Source organism: Staurois parvus, unplaced genomic scaffold (assembly GCF_062004578.1).
Source record: "Staurois parvus isolate SC_StPar_1 unplaced genomic scaffold, SC_StPar_1.0 ptg000269l, whole genome shotgun sequence".
In the NCBI taxonomy this organism is placed as follows: Eukaryota; Metazoa; Chordata; class Amphibia; order Anura; family Ranidae; genus Staurois; species Staurois parvus.
In genome coordinates, this window is record NW_028318065.1 from 176294 (window position 1) to 199788 (window position 23495).

The 23495-nt window shown below is 45.6% G+C and overlaps 1 protein-coding gene across 1 annotated transcript in view; it reads right to left on the reverse strand.

Moving 5' to 3' along the window:
- Positions 1-22102, reverse strand: part of EGR3 (early growth response 3) — a 44658-nt gene extending 22556 nt beyond the window's left edge. Inside the window, exon 1 of the mRNA XM_089681513.1 lies at positions 21422-22102. Within this exon, the coding sequence (XP_089537639.1) occupies positions 21422-21572 (151 nt within the window). The 5' untranslated portion in view covers positions 21573-22102. The remainder of the gene's footprint in view (positions 1-21421) is intronic.
- Between the last annotated feature and the right edge of the window lie 1393 nt (positions 22103-23495).

Genomic DNA, 23495 nt, shown 5'->3' on the forward strand with positions numbered 1-23495 from the left:
AAAGACAATTTAATTCATTTTTAATGTTCAACGCAAATGCATCCATCCAGGCAGATGATTCATGTAGCATTTACTTCTTGGAATCCATCTGTCCTTAGCTCAGGCATACAGTTGTGTTCAAAATAATAGCAGTCACACATCACTAACCTGGTCAATCACTGTTTTTGGTAGAAATTATATTTCTACATGGCAAATAATTTACTAGCAGGTGTAGTAGAGTAATAGAGATCCAACAGACCCAACAGTCATGACATGCATGCTGCTGATTCTGTGTAATTGAATCACTAATTGAAAGGGGCATGTTCAAAATAATAGCAATGTGGAGTTCTATTAGTGAGGTCATTCATTCTTTGAAAAACAGGTGGCAATTACTGCCCTTATTTAAGGAAGGAAGGCAGCAAATGTTGTACATGCTGGTTACAGTGCATTTCTCTCTGAAATTCTGAGGAAAATGGGTCATTCCAGACATTGTTCAGAAGAACAGCGTACCTTGATTAAAAGTTGATTGGAGAGGGGAAAACATATAAAGAAGTGCAGAAAATGATAGGCTGCTCAGCTAAAATGATCGCAAATGCTTTAAAATGGCAACCAAAACCTGAAAGACGTGGAAGAAAATGAAAAACTACTATTTGAATGGATAGAAGAATAGCCAAAATGGCAAGGACTCAGCCAACAATCAGCTCCAGGAAGATCAAAGAAGGTCTAAAGTTACCTGTGAGTACTGTTACAATTAGAAGACGCCTATGTGAAGCCAAGCTATCTGCAAGAAGCCCCCGCAAAGTCCCACTGTTGAAAAAAAAACGTGCTGAAGAGGTTACAATTTGCCAAAGCGCACATTGACTGGCCTAAAGAGAAATGGCGCAACATTTTGTGGACTGATGAAAGTAAGATTGTTCTTTTTGGGTCTAGCGGGCGGAGACAGTTTGTCAGACGACCCCCAAACACTGAATTCAAGCCACAGTACACTGTGAAGACAGTGAAGCATGGTGGTGCAAGCATCATGATATGGGGATGTTTGTCATACTACGGTGTTGGGCCTATTTATCGCATACCAGGGATCATGGATCAGTTTGAATACATCAGAATACTTGAAGAGGTCATGCTGCCTTATGCTGAAGAGGAAATGCCCTTGAAATGGGTGTTCCAACAAGACAACGGCCCCAAACACACCAGTAAACATGCAACATCTTGGTTCCAGACCAACAAGGTTGACGTTATGGAGTGGCCAGCCCAATCCCCGGATCTTAATCCAATAGAAAACTTGTGGGGTGACATCAAAAATGCAGTTTCTGAGGCAAAATCAAGAAATAGAGAACTGTGGAATGTAGTCCAATCATCCTGGGCTGGAATACCTGTTCACAGGTGCCAGAAGTTGGTTGACTCCATGCAACACAGATGTACAGCAGTTCTCAGAAACAGTGTTTATACAACTAAATATTAATTAAGTGATTCAAAGGAAAGCAAAATCTTCAAACATTTTTCAGTTTATATAGTGAATGTTTGAGTTTGTAAAGAAGAATACAAACACTGCTATTTTTTGAACAGTCTAATATTTACTTTTCTTCAATTTTTTTAGAGGAACAACACAAATTTGATATATTTTTCTTCATGTTTTGATTTGGAATAGAATGTGTAGTGTTCCCAATGCATCTGTGTGTATGGAAGTAAATGCTATTAGAAGGATTTTGAGCTTTATTCACTTTTTTCAACACACTGCTATTATTTTGAACACAATCGTACATGCAGAAGTTTGTGCTTAGCTGAGAAATCCCCCCTCACACACACAAACACCTGTATACTGAGATTTATGACGTACCGTATTTTCCGGCGTATAAGACGACTTTTCAACCCCTGAAAATCTTCTGAAAAGTCGGGGGTCGTCTTATACGCCGGTGCGAGCCAGTGTCAGGGCGGCACTTTTTCGAGGGGCGGCGTGGCGCCGCCCCCCCTCCTCCTCCAATGGACACTAAGTACAGGGGTGGGCAGAGGGGCTGCTGTACCTTACCTGGCTCCGGTCCCACGACGATCCGGTCCAGGAAGCGCGGCTGCTCCTTCTTTCAGTTCGGCAGCTCGATGGTCACGCGGCCGCTCGGCTCCGCCTCCTCACCGGTGATTGGGCGCCAGCACTGGAAAGGCACACAGGCGACCAATCACCGGCGAGGAGGCGGAGCCGAGCGGCCCCGCGAAAATCGAGCGGCCGAACTGAAAGAAGGAGCAGCTGCTCCTCTCCCCCACTGACACTAACGATGGGGCACTATTCCTCCTCCACCCTGACACCAACGATGAGGCACTGTTCCTCCCCCACTGACACCAACGGTGAGGCACTGTTCTCCCCACTGATACCAATGATGGGGCACTATTTTCCCCACTGATACCAATGATGGGGCACTATTCCTCCTCCCCACTGACACCAATGATGGGGCACTATTCTCCCCACTGATACCAATGATGGGGCACTATTCCTGCCACTGACACCAATGATGGGGCGCAATTCCTCCCACTGACACCAATGATGGGGCGCAATTCCTGCCACTGATACCAATGATGGGGCGCTATTCCTCCCACTGGCACTAATGATGGGGCGCAATTCCTGCCACTGATACCAATGATGGGGCGCTATTCCTCCCACTGACACCAATGATGGGGTGCTATTCCTCCCACTGACACCAATGATGGGGTGCTATTCCTCCCACTGATACCAATGATGGGGTGCTATTCCTCCCACTGATACCAATGATGGGCCGCTATTCCTCCCACTGACACCAATGATGGAGCACTATTCCTCCCACTGACACCAATGATGGGACACTATTCCTCCCACTGACACCAATGATGGAGCACTATTCCTCCCACTGACACCAATGATGGGACACTATTCCTCCCACTGACACTAATGATGGGACACTATTCCTCCCACCGACACCAATGATGGGGCACGATTCTTCCCACTGACACCAATGATGGGGCACTATTCCTCCCACTGACTAATGATGGGGCACTACTCCTCCCACTGACTAATGATGGGGCACTATTCCTCACACACTGACACTAATGATGGGGCACCATCATTGGTGTCAGTGGGAGGAATAGTGTCCCATCATTGGTATCAGTGGGAGGAATAGTGCCCCATCATTGGTGTTAGTGGATGAAATAGTGCCCCATCATTGGTATCAGTGGGAGGAGTAGTGCCTCATCATTGGTGTCAGTGGGAGGAATAGCACCCCATCATTGGAATACCATACTGAAATAGCATACCATATTGAAATCAAATCTGATGTTTTTTCATTTTTATTTGGTGTGCGTTGGAAGAGGGGTAGTCTTATACGGCGAGTATAGCTCAAACCCTATATTTTAACAGGAAAAGTAGGGGGTCGTCTTATACGCCCAGTCGTCTTATACGCCGGAAAATACGGTAATTTGCCTAAGCATGGAATCAGGAAGAAATGTAAAAAAAAAGTTTTAAAAGTCAGGATTTTGCTGTGCTGTCTTGGAGGGGTGCCTGGATCACAACATTACCTGAAGCTAAGAACAAATCCTCTTTTAGATAAGACAAAGTGCATATATGAAGCTCAGTTGTACATTTGCCTGCTTGCCTGATGCTCAGCTTTGAGACTGTAGTATGTAGAAAATGGATGCTTTATATACTAGCTTTTCTGTTTTGATATGAGTTGGAAAAATGCAAAACTACTGCCATGCATGCACACATACAAACAGTGTCTTGAAAAAGTATTCATACCCTTGACATTTTCCACATTTTGTCATGTTACAACCAAAAACGTAAATGTATTTTATTGGGTTTTTACGTGATAGACCAACACAAAGTGGCACATAATGTGAAGTGGAAGGAAAATGATAAATGGTTTTCAGAATTGTTTACAAATAAATATGTGAAAAGTGTGGCGTGCATTTGTATTCTAATACTGTCAGTACTTCCGTCAGTCAGTACTTTGTAGAACCACCTTTCTCTGCAATTACAGCTGCGAGTCTTTTGGGGATGTCTCTACCAGCTTTGCACCTCTAGAGAGTGACATTTTTGCCCATTCTTCTTTGCAAGTCAGAATGAATGGAGAATGTCTGTGAACAGCAATTTTCCAGTCTTGCCACAGATTCTCAATTGGATTTAGGTCTGGACTTTGACTGGTCCATTTTAACACATGAATATGGTTTGATCTAAACCATTCCATTGTAGCTCTGGCTGTATGTTTAGGGTCATTGTCCTGCTAGAAGGTAAGCTTTCGTCCCAGTCTCAAATCTTTTGCAGGCTGTAACAGGTTTTCTTCTAAGATTGCCCTATATTTGGCTCCATCCATCTTTCTCATCAACTCTGACCAGCTTTCCTGTCCATGCAGAAGAAAAGCAACTCCACAACATAATGCTGCCACCACGTTTCACAGTGGGGATGGTGTGTTCAGGGTGATCAGGGGCGTATCTGCCGCGAGGCAAACAAGGCATCTGCCTTGGGCGACATTTTTCAGGGGGGCGGCATCGCTCCCAGGCAGAAAGGACCAGTGCCGTCGCTGCAAAGGGAGGTGCTTGGCTAGGGGGGTGTGCTCGTGTGTGCTAGAGCTGGGGGTGTTCGGGCGGGTTCCTGTGTGCTCGGCGGCGAGGATGGGTGAGGAGACAGAGAACCTGTCAGCCATGGGGCCGCCTGGAGAGGGGGACGGGTGACACATAGAGGACCGTGCATTTCTCAGTTGCTCTATGTGCCGCCCGATCACCTCTCCTATCCATCTACTGCATGAGGTCAGCTCCTGTATGCTCCCCCACGGCCCCCCCTCCAGCACTGCAGGGGATCTGTCAACATATGCAGTCACCAGTGCTTACAGTACCCCCCTCACACAGACAGGAGTGCAGAGAGAAAGATGCCGGCCACACGAAGCTCCCACACCGCCCTACTCTGTGGCGGACCCAGGACATCTAGGACTGCAATGAAAGGGGGGAGGACGGGCCCTAACACAGGAGAGCAGAGCGTGTCCAGAACGCAGAGCGAGTGTCCTATAGAGAGAGCAGAGAGAACCAAGAGACGAGAACGGATCCTCCGAAACGGAGAGCAAGCAAGAAAGGAGAGCACGAGAAAAAGGCAGCTGAGAAAGAGAAAGGCTAAAGCGGGGAGCCCCACACCTCTGGCGGCACAGAGCTAAAAGGATAGAGAGCACCCCCCCCAAAACCACCAACCCAAGTAAATAGAGTAGCGAAAAAACGAGACCACAAAACGACACGCAGCTGACGGAGCGTACAACCAGATCGCGCTGCTACCAGCGCGCTAGCGACGAGTGGGAGCTGATCGAGGAGAAAGCAGGGCGCCAGATAGAGAGCAGGAAGCGAGAGTAACTGAGAGAGGAGGGGACGAGACGAGACACGACGAGCTGCATAGCGGACCAACTCGCCAAAGCTCCCCCTCCTCTCTCCCTCTCCCCCTCTCCCCTCTCTCTCCCCTCTCTGATCCCACCCTCTCTTTCTCCCCCTCCTCTCTCTCCACTCTCCTTCTCCCCTCTCTCTCCCTCCTCTCTGCCCCCCCCTCCCTCTCTCTCCCTCTCCCTCCCCCCCTCTCTCTCTCTCTGTCTCCTCTCTCTCTCCCTCCCTCTCTCCACTCCTCTTTCCCCCCTCTCTCTCCCTCTCCCCCCCCCTCTCTCTCTTCTCTCTCCTCTCTTCTCCCCCCCCCCTCTCTCTCTCTTCCTTCCCTCCTCCAAAAAAATGTAAAAAAAAATGTAAATAAAACGAAAAACCTACTGGCACTAGTGGCAAAACTAACAGGGTCGCAAAGGCCACTCCTGTGACCAGACCCTTGCGTTCCACCACCAGGCTCTGAGGAAAGGGTCCCTGGGCTTTGGGCTGCTCAGTCCAAAGTGCCCGGGCTTATTTTTTGTCCTAGTCAGGCCTGGCCATGACCAATAAAGGGCACAATGTCTATGAAGATATCGAGGTTCTACTCGTTTTACCTAGGAGGTGCAGTATGTGAGTCTTCTCGGAGGTGCTGGATGTGTGATATTGGTGAAAGCTTGATGTAGACTAGACTCTTTGAGTGGCTTCGGGGTCTAACAGGTTGTGCAGCACCCGTCTAATGTGTGTAGGCAAACCAGATATCTATAGTGCTTGGTATAGACCAGGCCTATACAGCTGGTTCAGTCCTTGACCATCTCCTGTATCCTGTCCGCAGTCTGACTGTCTCCTCTATCCTGTCCGCAGTCTCCGGTCATCTCCTGTACTATGTCCGCAGTCTCTGACTGTCTCCTGTACTATGTTTGCAGTCTCTGATCTCTCCTATATCCTGTATACAATCTCTGACCATCTCCTGTAGTATATCAGCAGACTCTGATCATCTCCTGTATCATGTCTGCAGTCTCTGACCATCCCCTGTATCATGTCTGCAGTCTCTGACCATCCCCTGTATCCTGTCCACAGTCTCTGACCATCCCCTGTATCCTGTCCACAGTCTCTGACCATCCCCTGTATCCTGTCCACAGTCTCTGACCATCCCCTGTATCCTGTCCACTGTCTCTGACCATCTCCTTTAGTATGTCAGCAGACCCTGATCATCTCCTGTATCCTGTCCTCAGTCTCTGACCTTGTCCTGTATCCTGTCCACCATCTCTGACTAACTCCTGTATCCTGCCCTCAGTCTCTGACCTTCTCCTGTATCCTGCCCTCAGTCTCTGACTTCTCCTGTATCCTGCCCTCAGTCTCTGACCTTCTCCTGTATCCTGTCCTCAGTCTCCGACCTTCTCCTGTATCCTGTCCACCATCTCTGACCTTCTCCTGTATCCTGTCCTCAGTCTCCGACCTTCTCCTGTATCTGTCTGCCATCTATGGCGCAAAAACAAAATCCCAACAAGCTTTCACCTGCTACAAATCTGCCTTCCGCACCTACACCTCCTCCCTCCACGCAGCCAAACAAGCCTACTTCCTGACCCTCATCAAGGCCCTCTCCTCCAATCCTCGCCGACTCTTCTCCACCTTCAACTCTCTACTCTCTCCACCCCCACCTCCACCCAGCACCTCACTCACCGCCCTTGATATTGCCAATCACTTCAAAAACAAGATTGACACAATTCGCAAGGACATTGCCGCAACTCACACGCCCTCTCAACCCGTCCCCTCTCACACAGCTACCCCATCATCCCCCCTCCCCCTCGACATTACCCGCAGGGACTTCGTCGCTGCTCAAACTCCCTCCAACCCCCTTCCCCCTCACTTAGCTACCCCCTCTTCACCCCTCTCCCACGGCCTCACCACTGCTCTGACCTCCTCTCCCACCCCACCCTACATTCCTCATACTGAAGCTCCCCCAACACTCCGCACCTTTGACCTTACTACCATCGAGGAAGTCTCCAAGATCCTCTCTGATGCCCGCCTCACCACCTGCCCCCTCGACCCTATCCCCTCACAATTCCTACGACCTCCCTCCCCCTCCATCCTACGCTCCCTCACCCACATCTTTAATCTCTCCCTCTCCTCCGGCACTTTCCCCTCCCCACTGAAGCATGCACACATCACCCCCATACTTAAAAAGCCCTCCCTGGACCCCAATGACCCGAACAACCTCAGACCCATCTCCCTGCTCCCACTTACATCTAAACTCCTCGAGCGCCTCGTCTACACCCGCCTATGCTCTCACCTCAACGACAACAACCTCCTCGATCTGGCTTCCGCCCCCTACACTCCACCGAAACCGCCTTACTCAAACTCTCCAACGACCTTCTAACCGCCAAAGCTAATGGCCACTATTCAGTGCTCCTACTCCTTGACCTCTCTGCGGCCTTCGACACAGTTGACCACCCCCTCCTCCTCAAAATACTACACTCCCTCGGCCTCAGAGATTCTGCTCTCTCCTGGCTCTCATCCTACCTGTCACAACGCTCTTTCAGCGTTACCTATAATGCTACCACCTCCCCCTCACTCCCCCTCTCTGTTGGGGTCCCTCAAGGCTCTGTCCTTGGGCCCCTTCTCTTCTCCATCTACACCTCCTCCCTTGGCCAACTCATACACTCTCACGGCTTCAACTACCACCTCTATGCCGACGACACACAAATCTATCTCTCAACCCCCCACCTCACCCCCTCGGTCTCTGCCCAAATCACACACCTACTGAGCGACATATCAGAATGGATGTCGCTCCACTTCCTTAAACTGAATCTCTCCAAAACCGAGCTCCTTGTCTTCCCCCCAGCCCGAACCCCACCCCCCATTGACTTCTACATCACATCCAACAACGCCAATATCAAACCCGCTCTGCAGGCCAGAGTACTTGGTGTCATTCTGGACTCCAACCTATCCTTCCAGCCCCAAGTCCAATCTTTAACAAACTCGTGCAGACTCCACCTCCGCAACATCGCCAAAATCCGCACGTTCCTAACCCCAGAAACCACTAAACAGCTCATCCACTCCCTCATCATATCACGACTCGACTACTGCAACTCCCTCCTCACTGGCCTGCCTCGCCGCTGGCTATCCCCGCTTCAGTCGATCCTGAATACGGCTGCCAGACTCATTCACTCATTCACCTTTCCAAACGCTCCGTTTCCGCCACCCCCCTCTGCCAATCCCTCCACTGGCTTCCGATTGCGCAACGGATCAAATTTAAAATCCTAACACTGACGTACAAAGCTGTCCACCATACTGCCCCGAACTACATCACTGACCTAATATCCAAGTACCACCCAGCACGCACACTCCGCTCCTCACAAGACCTCCTTCTCTCTAGCTCCCTGGTCTCCTCCTCCCATGCCCGCCTCCAGGACTTCTCCAGGGTGTCACCCATCCTCTGGAACTCCCTGCCCCAACCCATCAGATTATCACCTACTCTCCTCTCCTTTAGGCGCACCCTGAAAACCCATCTCTTCAGGGAAGCCTACCTCACCCCCTGCTAACTTGCTGACCTCCTCCACTCTTCCTACCACTCCATCCCCCACAGCTATCTCCTCCTGTACCACTATCCCATCCCTTCTAGATTGTAAGCTCGAAAGAGCAGGGCCCTCGATCCCCTCATGTTTTGCATTGTATTGGTATTGTTCTGTCACATGTTCTGTCCCCCTTTGTAATGTACAGCGCTGAGTGAACTATTGGCGCTTTATAAATACTGTATAATAATAATAATAATCTCTGACTTCTCATGTATCCTGTCCTTAGTCTCTGACCTTCTCCTGTATCCTGTCCGCCATCTCTGACCATCTCCTGTATCCTGCCCTCAGTCTCCGACCTTCTTCTGTATCCTGTCCGCCATCTCTGACCTTCTCCTGTATCCTGTCCTCAGTCTCTGACCATCTCCTGTATTCTGTCCTCCGTCTCTGACCATCTCCTGTATCCTGTCCACAGTCTCTGACCATCTCCTATAGTATGTCAGAAGACTCTGATCATCTCCTGTATCCTGTCCTCAGTCTCTGACCATCTCCTGTATGCTGTCCACAATGTCTGACCGTCTTCTGTATCCTGTCCACAGTCTCTGACCGTCTCATGTATCCTGTCCACAATCTCTGACTGTCTCCTGTATCCTGTCCAGTCTCTGACCGTCTCCTGTATCTTCTCTGCAGTCTCTGACAAACTCCTGGAGGTGGAGCTCTAATAGGAAAAGGAGGAGCCTAAAGCAGAAGGGGTGGAGTTTACAGATGAAGAGGTGGATCCTAAACAGGTAGGGGTGGGACAAATTTAGATAGGGGGTGTGATTTTAGTCTTGCCTAGGGCAGCACAAATCCAAAATACACCACTGAGGGTGATGTGCAGTGTTAGTTTTCTGCCACAGGCCAAAAAGTAACATTTTGGTCTCATCTGACCACAGCACCTTCTTCCACGTTTGCTGTGTCTCCCACATGGCTTCTCGCAAACTGCAAGTGGGACTTCTTATGGTTTTCTTTCAACAATGGCTTTCTTCTTCCCACTCCTCCATAAAGGCCAGATTTGTGGAGTGCACGACTAATAGTTCTCGTGTTGACAGATTCTCCCACCTGAGCTCTGGATCTCTGCAGCTCCCCCAGAGTTATCATGGGCCTTTTGGCTGCTTCTCTGATTAATGCTCTCCTTGCCTGGCCTGTCAATTTAGGTGGATGGCCATGTCTTGGTAGGTTTGCAGTTGTGCCATACTCTTTCCATTTTCGGATGATGAATTGAACAGTTCTCTGCGAGATGTTCAAAGCGTGCAATATTTTTTTATAAACTAATCCTGCTTTAAACTTCTCCACAACTTTATCCCTGACCTGTCTGATGTGTTCCTTGGCCTTCATGATGCTGTCTGTTCAATAATGTTCTCTAACAAACCTCTGAGGGCTTCACAGAACAGCTGTATTTATACTGATATTAAATTACACACAGGTGGACTCTATTTAGTAATTAGTTGACTTCTGAAGACAATTGGTTCCACTAGATTTTAGCTAAGGGTATCAGAGTAAAGGGAAGTGAATACAAATGCACGCCACACTTTTCAGATATTTATTTGTAAAAAATTTTGAAAACCATTTATCTTTTTCCTTCCACTTCACAATTATGTGCCACTTTGTGTTGGTCTATCACATAAAATCCCAATAAAATATAGTTATGTTTTTGGTTGTAACATGACAAAATATGGAAAATTTCAAGGGGCATGAATACTTTTTCAAGGCACTGTATATGCCTACATATAGTACATACATACATCCAAAGTTGAAGGTGACAATAATTTCCCTTATCTCATGAGCATCATTAAGCAGTGTAGATGTTAAGCTTATTTCAGAAGAGTTTTATGCACATCTCCAGTTAGGAAGCACAAGAGTTTAAAGTGTTACTAAACCTAGGACCCTGTACTCAATATATCTGGTCTCCCCCAGTATACAGAACATGGAAATGCAATTATTTTAGTGAATACAAATGGCTAAATACCAGCTGGGCACTGGTTAAAGCTTGTAGGAGGAGTTTTCTCTAGGAGGATGCAAAACCCCTGACCTCTGTTTGGGCAGTGGTGATTGGCCCTATAAACTAACTGAGCACATGCAGAAGGACTACAGATTCAGTCTGTCTTATCAGGAGATAAGATGTGGACATTTGAACAAGAGGAGGGGCAGAAAAGAAAGGATCAAACAGCCTTTTTACACAATGCAGAGGATTAACCCCTTAGGTTCCACAGTGAGTATAACAAGCATGCTTTACTGCATATACAGGCTGATTTTACTGTTGTGGGTTTAGGAACACTTTAAAGTCCCCTAAAGCAGAAGTGTGGAGACAGAGAGGGATAAGCTTATGATAAATGAAATAACTCCTACATTTTCCACTGTGTTTTGAAAAGAACACAGAACCATTCCTATCTGTCCTTTCCCCAATGGAAGTTACAATCTAATGTTCCCAAAGGTTAGTGTACATGGGTATCTTACATGGGTGTTTTACATTTGATATGTGATTATGAACCAGTTTTGAAAATAGTTTTTGGATTTTGATTTTCTCTGAAAGCATTTGACTTGCTGCTTCTTCATTTGACTAACCCTAAAGCTGGCTATTCATTTGACAGGTGAATGTACATGTACAATCCAGTCATTGGGAAAGGTTTTTAGCCAGATACAGACATAAACAAGAATATTCAGGTAGTTCATGCATATGGTATATTAATGTCTAGGGAAGAGGCAAACACTAATATTTCTGTTTTCCTTGGAGAACTGCAGTGAGCAGACATGGTTTTAAAGAAAGGCGGTGGCTAAGGAGCCAGTATGTTAAATATACTATGTGAGGCAACTGTTGCATCCAGAGTAAGCCTAAGAAGTCCCGTAGCCTTCCTAGCGGTGTGATTATGTCAGTATTTCTGTGCTCAAAGCGGTACATTTTTTTGCATGGAAATATGTAGTTTTTTTATTGTAGGCCTGTAATTTTTAGGAATAACTCACTGAAATCTGTGCGAACAAGAGTCTAGTAAACATTCCGGGTATGTTAAAATTTGAAACACGAAATCATAAATTATAATATAACAAATAATCATAAAAAATAATAATATAATAATAATAAATGTTATTCAATAATATAATCAAACCAAAAGCACTGAAATTTGAACTATAGCGCCAAGTTCACACATCACTGAGCAAAGTCACAAAATCGTTTTCAGTGTCTGATGTCGAATTTCCCCACGAATCATTATCACTCAATTCTGCAAGTAGTTCTAATTTACTATCGCTGTTCTCTAGCCAGTCTAAAACCACTTTTGAACTAAAGGGACGCTTTTTGGACGCCATGGACTTCTCAGTTTCCAGGCAGAAAGAACAATAAAAATGCAGGCAGGGCACAGGACAAAGCACTCGGGACAAAATGTATGTGAAATGGTTTGATACAGTAATGTTTTACTATGTGATTTTAATGTATTTTGTGAATGTCACTTTTTGACATTTTGAAATTTCCCACCAGTTCAGTCCCCGTACGTCCAGACGTAGCAGGGAACAGAACACGGAAGACAGATGCCGGCATCGGCCGGAGGACATTGCCGGGGATGCTGCAGGGGGGACATCGCGGGAGCGAAGGACAAGGTAAGTGAAGAAGAGATCCTGGAGCAACGCTGTAGGGTATTCCCGAGTGTAGCTTGGGGTTACCGTTTGTGGTGCTGAAACTTTACTTTGAGCTACACTCGGGAATACCGCCAGGAAGGTTAAGAAGCCTAAACATAGGGAGAACATACAATGCAAACTACATGTCCGGGTTCTTGGTAGGAAATTAATCTAGGGGACCAATTCTACAACACTAACCAATAATTCACTCACTCCTCTCTGGAAAACAGTTGAAACACTACATCAGCCTTTCTTAACTGGGGTTCCTGGAGCCTTAAGGTTCCTTTGGAGTTGCTAGGGTTTCTATGACCAGGGCTTTTTTTCACTGAGAATGCAGGGGACGCAGTTCCGGCACCTACAGCACTGAATATATGTAACAGCAAGGAGTGCTGGGGTGCGCTGGAGGGTCTATTGATCCAAGCTTCTGGGGATCTATTGCAGCTGGAGGAGATCTATTTTTGCAAGGGGGTCTGTTGTTGCTAGTGGGGGATATATTGTTGCTGGGGTGTGTCTTATGTTGCTGGGGGGCAATTGTTACTAGGCAAGATCTACTGTTGAGGATGGAGTCTACGGTTTCTGGCTACTGGATAGTCTACTGATGCTGGCTATGGGGAGATCTGTTGTTGCCTCTGGGATTTAATTTGTTGCAGGTGAACCATTGTTGGGGGGATCTATTGTCACTGGGGTAGGGGGTCTATTGTTATTGGCTGCAGGAGATCTATTTTACGGCTTTTCTTGTCGCCATTACCAAATTCCATACAAATTACTTAGCACCACAAAATGATATGTTCTGTATTCTCTAAAAGGGTGGTACTGGGAGGTGGGTAGGGGGTGGAGACAAGGGGTGACTTGGAAAAGGCGAGTTCCAGCACCTATTCTCTGTGAAAAAAAGCCTTGTCTAAGAGCAATTAACAATTTCTGCTTATCAGATAAGTAACCATTGAAACCAGTGATGTTTTTAACTATCAGTAAGGAGGCGTTTTTCCCACTGGTCAATGGTGTAAGGAGCATTCTTCCAACTGACAATTGCACTAATGTACAGTAAGACATGGTAATTACTATCAGGAGTTCCTGGAGACCAGAAAATTATTTCAAGGGTTCTTCTGTGTTGCAGAGTTTGAGAAAGACTGTCCTACATAATGCATACCAGTCCTGACCCTGACAGTCTGACCCAGTGGCACGTATACAGTATGTATAACTGTTTTGAACATCAAAATGACTGAAGGATCAGCTTTTGGCTGCCTGACCTAGCATATAATACAGTTTGATTTTTTTGAAAAGTAAAGATGAATATAATTAGCTAACCACTACTAGTTCCTATGACATAAAATTATAGAAATGTTCCCACAATGTAGGTAGCTCGATGTCTGACATCATGTGTGACCTTGTTATGTGTTTTATCTCTTAATAAAAGTGTATAATCCAAACGCGCACGTTCCTGCGTTAAAAATGGCTGTGTGTATAAGTGGGTGCTGCAGCAACTGTCTGCTGGAACCGAACAGAATCAGCAAGGGAGAATGTCACCAGCACACCGAGGATCACCAATATGGGTCCAAAAGTTTTAATGAACGATCACATAGTTACAGCAAGGCAACTTTTTGGAGTCTCACAGGACCCCTTCATCAGGCATGTCACATGACTGATGAAGGGGTCCTGCGAGACTCTGAAACGTTGCCTTGCTGTAATTATGTGACCGTTCATTAAAACTTTTGGACCCATATTGGTGATCCTCGGTGTGTTGGTGACATTCTCCCTTGTTATTTCTTAATAATTCCCAGTATTAATAAGGCAATTCAGATGTGACTAATGCTTATCATGTTCATTCAATAAAGCTGTGGAAAGTGCTGCCAGCATTCTACCAGAGTTCAGTTTACTGGTCTAGGGCTGGGAACTGTAGCATTATACATGTTTTTTGTTTTGCTTTATATACAGTCAGGTCCATAAATATTGGGACATCAACACAATTCTAACATTTTTGGCTCTATACACCACCACAATGGATTTGAAATGAAATGAACAAGATGTGCTTTAACTGCAGACTGTCAGCTTTAATTTGAGGGTATTTACATCCAAATCAGGTGAACGGTGTAGGAATTACAACAGTTTGCATATGTGCCTCCCACTTCTTAAGGGACCAAAAGTAATGGGACAGAATAATAATCATAAATCAAACTTTCACTTTTTAATACTTGGTTGCAATCCTTTGCAGTCAATTACAGCCTGAAGTCTGGAACGCATAGACATCACCAGACGCTGGGTTTCATCCCTGGTAATGCTCTACCAGGCCTCTACTGCAACTGTCTTCAGTTCCTGCTTGTTCTTGGGGCATTTTCCCTTCAGTTTTGTCTTCAGCAAGTGAAATGCTCAATCGGATTCAGGTCAGGTGATTGACTTGGCCATTGCAGAACATTCCACTTCTTTCCCTTAAAAAACTCTTTGGTTGCTTTTGCAGTCTGCTTTGGGTCATTGTCCATCTGCACTGTGAAGCGTCCAATGAGTTGTGACGCATTTGGCTGAATATGAGCAGATAATATTCCCGAAACACTTCAGAATCCATCCGGCTGCCTTTGTCAGCAGTCACATCATCAATAAATACAAGAGAACCAGTTCCATTGGCAGCCATACATGCCCACGCCATGACACTACCACCACCATGCTTCAATGATGAGGTGGTATGCTTAGGATCATGAGCAGTTCCTTTCCTTTTCCATACTCTTCTCTTCCCATCACTCTGGTACAAGTTGATCTTGGTCTCATCTGTCCATAGGATGTTGTTCCAGAACTGTGAAGGCTTTTTTAGATGTCGTTTGGCAAACTCTAATCTGGCCTTCCTGTTTTTGAGGCTCATCAATGGTTTACATCTTGTGGTGAACCCTCTGTATTCTCTTGATTGTTGACTTTGACACACATACACCTACCTCCTGGAGAGTGTTCTTGATCTGGCCAACTGTTGTGAAGGGTGTTTTCTTCACCAGTGAAAGAATTCTTCGGTCATCCACCACAGTTGTTTTCCGTGTCTTTTGGTGTTGCTGAGCTCACCGGTGCGTTCCTTCTTTTTAAGAATGTTCCAAACAGTTGTTTTGGCCACGCCTAATGTTTTTGCTATCTCTCTGATGGGTTTGTTTTGTTTTTTCAGCCTAATGATGGCTTGCTTCACTGATAGTGACAGCTCTTTGGATCTCATCTTGAGAGTTGACAGCAACAGATTCCAAATGCAAATAGCACACTTGAAATGAACTCTGGACCTTTTATCTGCTCATTGTAATTGGGATAATGAGGGAATAACACACACCTGGCCATGGAACAGCTGAGAAGCCAATTGTCCCATTACTTTTGGTCCCTTAACAAGTGGGAGGCACATATGCAAACTGTTGTAATTCCTACACCGTTCACCTGATTTAAATGTAAATACCCTCAAATTAAAGCTGACAGTCTGCAGTTAAAGCACATCTTTGTTTGTTTCATTTCAAATCCATTGTGGTGGTGTATAGAGCCACAAATGTTAGAATTGTGTCCATGTTCCAATATTTATGGACCTGACTGTATTACTAAACTACAGTTATTTACTGACAAAACACAGCACACCATTGCCAAAAGATCTAACTTATGGAATAGATGTTAAAATATGTATTGCTGGAGAAATACACATGCATTGATAAAGTTTGCTGAACTTTAAGAGAACTATATTTTCCTGGTACCTTGTGTTTTTTCAGGAACAGTCAGAGTTTCGAAGCATTGTCCCTGGGAGTCTGTAGTCTTTTAGGCTAGATTCAGACATATGCGGTGCCAATTTGTTCAGTTTTCAAGTGCGATTCAGTGAGCAGCAGCGTTGTAATTCACCTACAGTTCTGCTTGAATACCAATGCGTTTTGCATGCGATTTTGGTCCAGCTGCGATTTTGGATCTCTTGTTCCTCAGGAACCTTTCACAAGGGGTGGACCCGTCAATGGATCTGCTTGCTCAGCAGGGGATCTCTCTGCTGATGCCCGCTGAACAAGTAGATGACAGGTTCCTGTCCACTACGCTGCTGCAGAGTGGACACAGACACAGCCTGCTGTCCTCTAAGGGTGGTCGGATGGAAACAGACTACCTGTCCATTTCCATCCAATTGCCATCCCATCCAATCTGAAGGATGGAAGGGGAGTGGATACCCATCCATCTCTTTTTGGTGGATCGGATTGGATGTCGGTGGGTGTAAACAAGCACGTCAGTTTACAACCGCCGCACCATAGAGAAGAATAGAGGTTCAGATTGGGTCCACCTGAAAAACGGGCAGGAGGACCCTATCAAAATGTCCATGTGAAAGAGCCTTAGCAGGATATACTAAACTTGTTTCCTGCAAAGCTGCTCAGTCAGAGGAATTCTCATTCTGTCTGAACACATAATCATTTCCAATGCGGTTTCAGTTCAACTCTATAGAGCCCAAAAACAGATCGCCCCACTCCAAACACACACACAGGACCTCTTTTCAAATCACACTCTGGCTGAACTGCATATATAGGAAAGCATTTTATTTTTCATGTCAAGCGAATCACTGCAGTTCAAAATGAATCCACAAATGGATCAGTGTGAACCTGGGCTTACTTGGTGTGCTAATTTTTTTATTGCCTTCTCTGGTACATGGGGTGGATAGTTTTTAATACATCTCTGGTACTTCCGGTGAATGATTGTTAATGCCATCTCTGGAACTTGGCATGGATGGTTTTTAATACCATCTCTTGTACTTGGTGCGGATGGTTTGTACTGACATCTCTGGTACTTGGCGTGGATGGTTTGTAATGCCATCTCTGGTACTTGGTGCGGATGGTTTGTAATGCCATCTCTGGTACTTGGTGCGGATGGTTTGTAATGCCATCTCTGGTACTTGGTGCGGATGGTTTGTAATGCCATCTCTAGTACTTGGTGTGGATGGTTTGTAATGCCATCTCTGGTACTTGGTGTGGATGGTTTGTAATGCCATCTCTGGTACTTGGTGTGGATGGTTTGTAATGCCATCTCTAGTACTTGGTGTGGATGGTTTGTACTGACATCTCTGGTGCTTGGTGTGGATGGTTTGTACTGACATCTCTGGTACTTGGTGTGGATGGTTTGTAATGCCATCTCTGGTACTTGGTGTGGATGGTTTGTAATGCCATCTCTGGTACTTGGTGTGGATGGTTTGTAATGCCATCTCTGGTACTTGGTGCGGATGGTTTGTAATGCCATCTCTAGTACTTGGTGTGGATGGTTTGTAATGCCATCTCTGGTACTTGGTGTGGATGGTTTGTAATGCCATCTCTGGTACTTGGTGTGGATGGTTTGTAATGCCATCTCTAGTACTTGGTGTGGATGGTTTGTACTGACATCTCTGGTACTTGGTGTGGATGGTTTGTAATGCCATCTCTGGTACTTGGTGTGGATGGTTTGTAATGCCATCTCTGGTACTTGGGGTGGATGGTTTGTAATGCCATCTCTGGTACTTGGTGTGGATGGTTTGTAATGCCATCTCTGGTACTTGGTGTGAATGATATGTAATGTAATCTCTGGTACTTGGGGTGGATGATTTGTAATGTCATCTCTGGTACTTGGTGTGGATGGTTTGTAATGACATCTCTGGTACTTGGTGTGGATGATTTATTATGACATCTCTGGTACTGGGTGTGGATGATTTCACATCTCTGATATTTGGTGTGGATGGTTTGTAATGACATGTCTGGTACTTGGTGTGGATTATTTGATATCTTTGGTACTTGATGTAGATAGTTTGTAATGTCATATCTGGTACTTGGTGTGGATGGTTTGTAATGCTATCTCTGGTACTTGGTGTAGATGATTTGTCATCTCTAGAACTTGGTGTGGATGGTTTGTAATGACATCTCTGGTGCTTGGGGTGGACGGTTTGTTATGCCATCTTTGGTACTTGGGGTGGATGGTTTGTTATGCCATCCTTGGTACTTGGGGTGGATGGTTTGCAATGACATCTCTGGTACTTGATGTGGATGGTTTGTAATGACATCTCTGGTATTTACATGCATGGTTTGTAATGACATCTCTGGTACTTGGGGTGGATGGTTTGTAATGACATCTCTGGTACTGGGTGTGGATGATTTGACATCTTTGGTACTTGGTGTAGATAGTTTGTAATGTCATATCTGGTACTTGGTGTGGATGGTTTGTAATACCATCCATGGTACTTCGTGTAGAGGATTTGACATCTCTGGAACTTGGTGTGGATGGTTTGTAATGACATCTCTGGTGCTTGGGGTGCACGGTTTGTTATGCCATCTTTGGTACTTGGGGTGGATGGTTTGACATCTCTGGTACTTGGTGTGGATAGTTTTGTAATTTCATATCTGGTACTGGGTGTGAATCGTTTGTAATGACATCTCTGGTACTTGGTGTGGATGATTTGATATCTCTGGAACTTGGGGTGGATGTTTTGTTATGCCATCTCTAGTACTTGGGGTGGATGGTTTGTTATGCCATCTCTGGTACTTGGGGTGGATGGTTTGTTATGCCATCTCTGGTACTTGGTGTGGATGGTTTGTAATGACATATCTGGTACTTGGGGTGGATACTTTGTAATGCTTGGAGTGGACAGCTTTTAATTCCATCTCTAGTACTTGGTAAGGGTAGTTTTAATTTTATCACTGGTGCTTGGTGTGGATGGTTTGTAAGCCATCTCTGGTACCTGGTTTGTATGTTTTTTTAATGCCATCCCTGATACTTGCTGTTGCTGGTTTTCAATGCCATCCTTGATACTTTGTGTTGCTGTTTTTTAATGCCATCCCAGGTACTTGGTGTCACTGGTTTTTAATGCCATCCCTAGTACTTGGTGTCACTGTTTTTTAATGCCATCCCTAGTACTTGGTGTCGCTGGTTTTTAATGCCATCCCTAGTACTTGGTGTAAATGATTTTTTAAAGACATCCCTGATACTTGATGTCCCTGGTTTTTATGCTATCACTGATAACTTGGTGAGGATTGCTTGTGATAATTTGATGAAGGTGAAGTCTGAGTCTGCTGGATATAAATCCATTCTGTAGATATTGTGTTACTTGGATATGTTTACACCAGACTTGTAACAAAGTAGTTTGGACCGTGTGGCTAGTAAATGCTGCAGGTCATCTCCGATTTAAAGGGTTAAAGCTGGAATTCCCCCGCCCCCCCATACACCTACTCACCTCTATCCTGTGAGCTGTCACCAGCTGCCCCCACGTGTCACCTCCCAACTCCGTCGCCTGCCTCCCCCACACACAGGGCTGGGAGCTCCCCCACCTCCGCAACCATATTTAAAGACTTCTCCTTCCCCCACAATGTGACGTTTTCCGCGTCTGAAGGGGAATGGTGCAGCTATCACCGCCATGGAGTACCCCGGAGATGGGGGACCTCCGGTTGTTGGGGTACAGAAGGATCCCACCTCTATAGGGTACCCAGTATTAGGGACATCACCCCACACAGGGTCATTGGCTGACACTCCGGATCTGTTATCTGCGAGTGCAGAAAACTCCGAGGATGAAGGCAGACAGGGATCGGGGCATCATCCACAGACCACAATATTACATCTCATATATCATATCACATAACATATCATATATGATCTACAAATCCATAGATTGCTGTTTGCATCGCTCGATCCTGGAAGTGCAGACTCCTCCTGTAATGTCTACAGCAGAGCGATCTGTGCGACTTGTTACATGTAACATTCCAACACAGGAAAGAAAACTTGACAATGATACAATGTAACACTGCTGAGCCTGCCGGAATCCATCCACTAGAGGACCTCTCCTCTACAGCCCAAAACTCCATTCTTATATACATATATGATCATCTACTCCTTCAACTGTCACCTTTACCTTGCACATATACCTAGTCTGGAAGGACAGATGTCCCATAGGCACTGGAGATGACAGATGATCAATAGGTACTGAAAATGACAGTTGACCCATAGGTACTAACAATGACAAAGGACTCATAAGTACTGACAATGATAGAGGACCCATAGGTACTAACAATGACAGAGGGCCCAAATGTACTGGAGATGACAGATAATCAATAGGTACTGAAAATGACAGTTGATTCATAGGTACTAACAATGACAGCGGACTTATAGGTACTGAAAATGACGATTGACTCATAGGTACTAACAATGACAAAGGACCAATAGATACTGAAAAATGACAGTTGACTTATAGCTACTAACAATGACAGATGACCCATAGGTACTGAAAATAACAGTTGATTCATAGGTACTAACAATGACAGCGGACTTATAGGTACTAACAATGACAAAAGACCCATAGGTACTGACAGTGACAGAGGACCAATAGGTACTGAAAAATGACAGTTGACTCAGAGCTACTAACAATGACAGAGGACTCTTAGGTATTGGAAACAATGTCAGATAACCCATAGGTACTGGAAATGACAGATGATCAATAGGTACTGCAAATGACTGTTGACCCACAGGAACTAACAATGACAGGTGACCCATAGGTAGTGACAATGACAGTTGATCCATAAGTACTAACAATGACAGAGGACCCATAGGTACTATAAATGGCAGTTGATCTAAAGGTACTGTAAATGACAGAGGACCCATAGTTACTGTAAATGAAAGCTGATCTAAAGGTACTGGAAATGACAGAGGACCCATAGGTACTGTAAATGACAGTTGATCTAAAGGTACTGGAAATGACAGTTGACCCATAGGTATTGACAATGACAGTTGATCCATAAGTACTAACGATGACAGATGACCCATAAGTACTGAAAAATGACAGTTGACTTATAGCTACTAACAATGACAGAGGACCCATAGGTACTGGAAATAACAGTTGATCTGAAGGTACTGGAAATGACAGAAGACCCATAGGTACTGGAAATGACAGTTGTTCTATAGGTACTGATCATTAGAACACGATGCAGGTAAAGGCTTTGTATCGCTCCGTCACTTACCTGCAGACATGGCGGAGTAGTGCTGCTCGTTGCCCCCACCTGGGTAGATGGACAGAGCTCCTGACAGGTCTTGCCCCTCCTCGGCGTACAGGTTGTCCGGTAGAAGCGATGTCATATTAACCGGGAGTTTATCCAGCAGCTTTCCGGTCATAGCCCCGGCTACAGTGGGGCAGGATGGATTTTGCGCCGTAGATCTCCCACCGTCCAAGTTGTAGGAGATGTGCCCTCTGATCAGAGCTGTGCCTGGGAAGGGGGTGAAGGTTCTGGACTGGCCCCTGCTGTGATGAACCCTCGAACAGGAATCAAAGGGGACACCGACTGTGCTCCATAGTACGGATGGCTGTCACGTCTGCCCCATGCACCCCCCTGAGAGGGGGTAGTAGTGAGATGGAGAAATGAAGGATGAAGATCAGAAGGACTGCAATGCTACCCCATAAGATGGAGGAATGTGCGATCTATAGACACAACACGAGCAAAGAAGGGACAAGTCAGGAGCAGAGCCGCCGTGCATGTGGAAGAGACTAGGGTGGTGCTGGAGATGTGTAACAGGTGTGGGGACAGGTAATCTGGGGGCCCCAGACTGGGGTAGGTATGTATGGTGGGGATGGGGTGGGGTTATTGGCTGTGCCCCCCGGGGATGGAGGATATAGAGTGTCAGATCCCTCCGGGGAGATGCTACAAGAATTCTCTCTCCTCTCCCTCTGACAGGAGACTCCGGCTGCTTTTATCTCCGCCCGGGGAAGCTCCAGTGACGTAACTGTCCATATATGGACACACACTGGAGTGATGTCAGCATGGAACCTCCTCACAATGGAACATTAGAGAGAAAGCGAGAGGCGGCCACCGACTGGCTGACCGCATTGTGTACATACAGCGCTGCACATTGACAGGACCACAGGATCGGGTCTGACATCCGTACCAGCTTAGAAGAGGCACTCCACGGGCAGATCCACTTCCTTCATACTGACATTATATGTAACCTGCGCACATTGTTCTTTGTTATGGCTTTTCTCTACTACTAACTGCTGCTTTCCAGTCTTCCAAAGCTGGGATCAGGACAGACATAAAAACACTGGGGGAGATTTACTAAAACTGGAGCACTCAGAATCTGGTGCAGCTATCCATAGCATCCAATCAGCTTCTAACTTCAGTTTGTTCAATTAAACCTTGACAATAAAACCTGGTAGCTGATTGGTTTCTATGCAGAGGCGCACTAGATTTTGCACTCTTCAGTTTCAGTAAGTCAGCCACTATGTGTCCTGTTACACGCTAAATAATGACAACGTTCTATCCAGTTCAGTCTGTGTGTATGTAGTTACAGCGGGTAAAATAAGTATTGAACATGATGTCACCCTTTTTGTCAGTAAATACATTTCTAAAGGTGCTATTGACATAAAATTTTCACCACGTCAGTATCAACCCATGCAATCCATACATACAAAGAAACCAAAACAAATAAGTTCAGAAATTAAAGTTTGTGTAATAAAACGGAATGGCAGAGGGAAAAAGTATTGAACACGCTAACTGAAAATTATTTAATACTTCATACAAAATCGTTTGTTGGTAATGACAGCTTCAAGACACCTGTATGGAAAAACTAGTCGCATGCATTGCTCAGGTGTGATTTTGGCCCATTCTTCCACACAGTCTTCAAATCTATCCCTTCTATAGAAGCCCTCTTCTATCAACTCTGATCTTTAGTTTTTTTCCATAGATTTTCTAGCGAATTCAAGTCTGGTGATTGGCTGGACCCTTCTAGTAGCTTTATTTTCTTTCTTTGAAACCAATTGAAAGTTTCTTTGGCTTTGTGTTTGGGATCATTGTCTTGCTGACATGTTCACCCTCATTTAATCTTCATCATCCTGGCAGATGGCAGATTTTTATCAAGAATATCTGAGTACATGAAGTTTGCCAGTACTGTATGCTGAGCAACAGCCCCGCACCATGATGCTCCCACCTCCAAACATCACTGTTGGTATTGTGTTTTTGGGGTGGTGTGCAGTGCCATTTGACCTCCAAATATGGTGTGTTATGTCATCCAAAGAGTTCAGTTTTGGTCTCATCTGAGCAGACT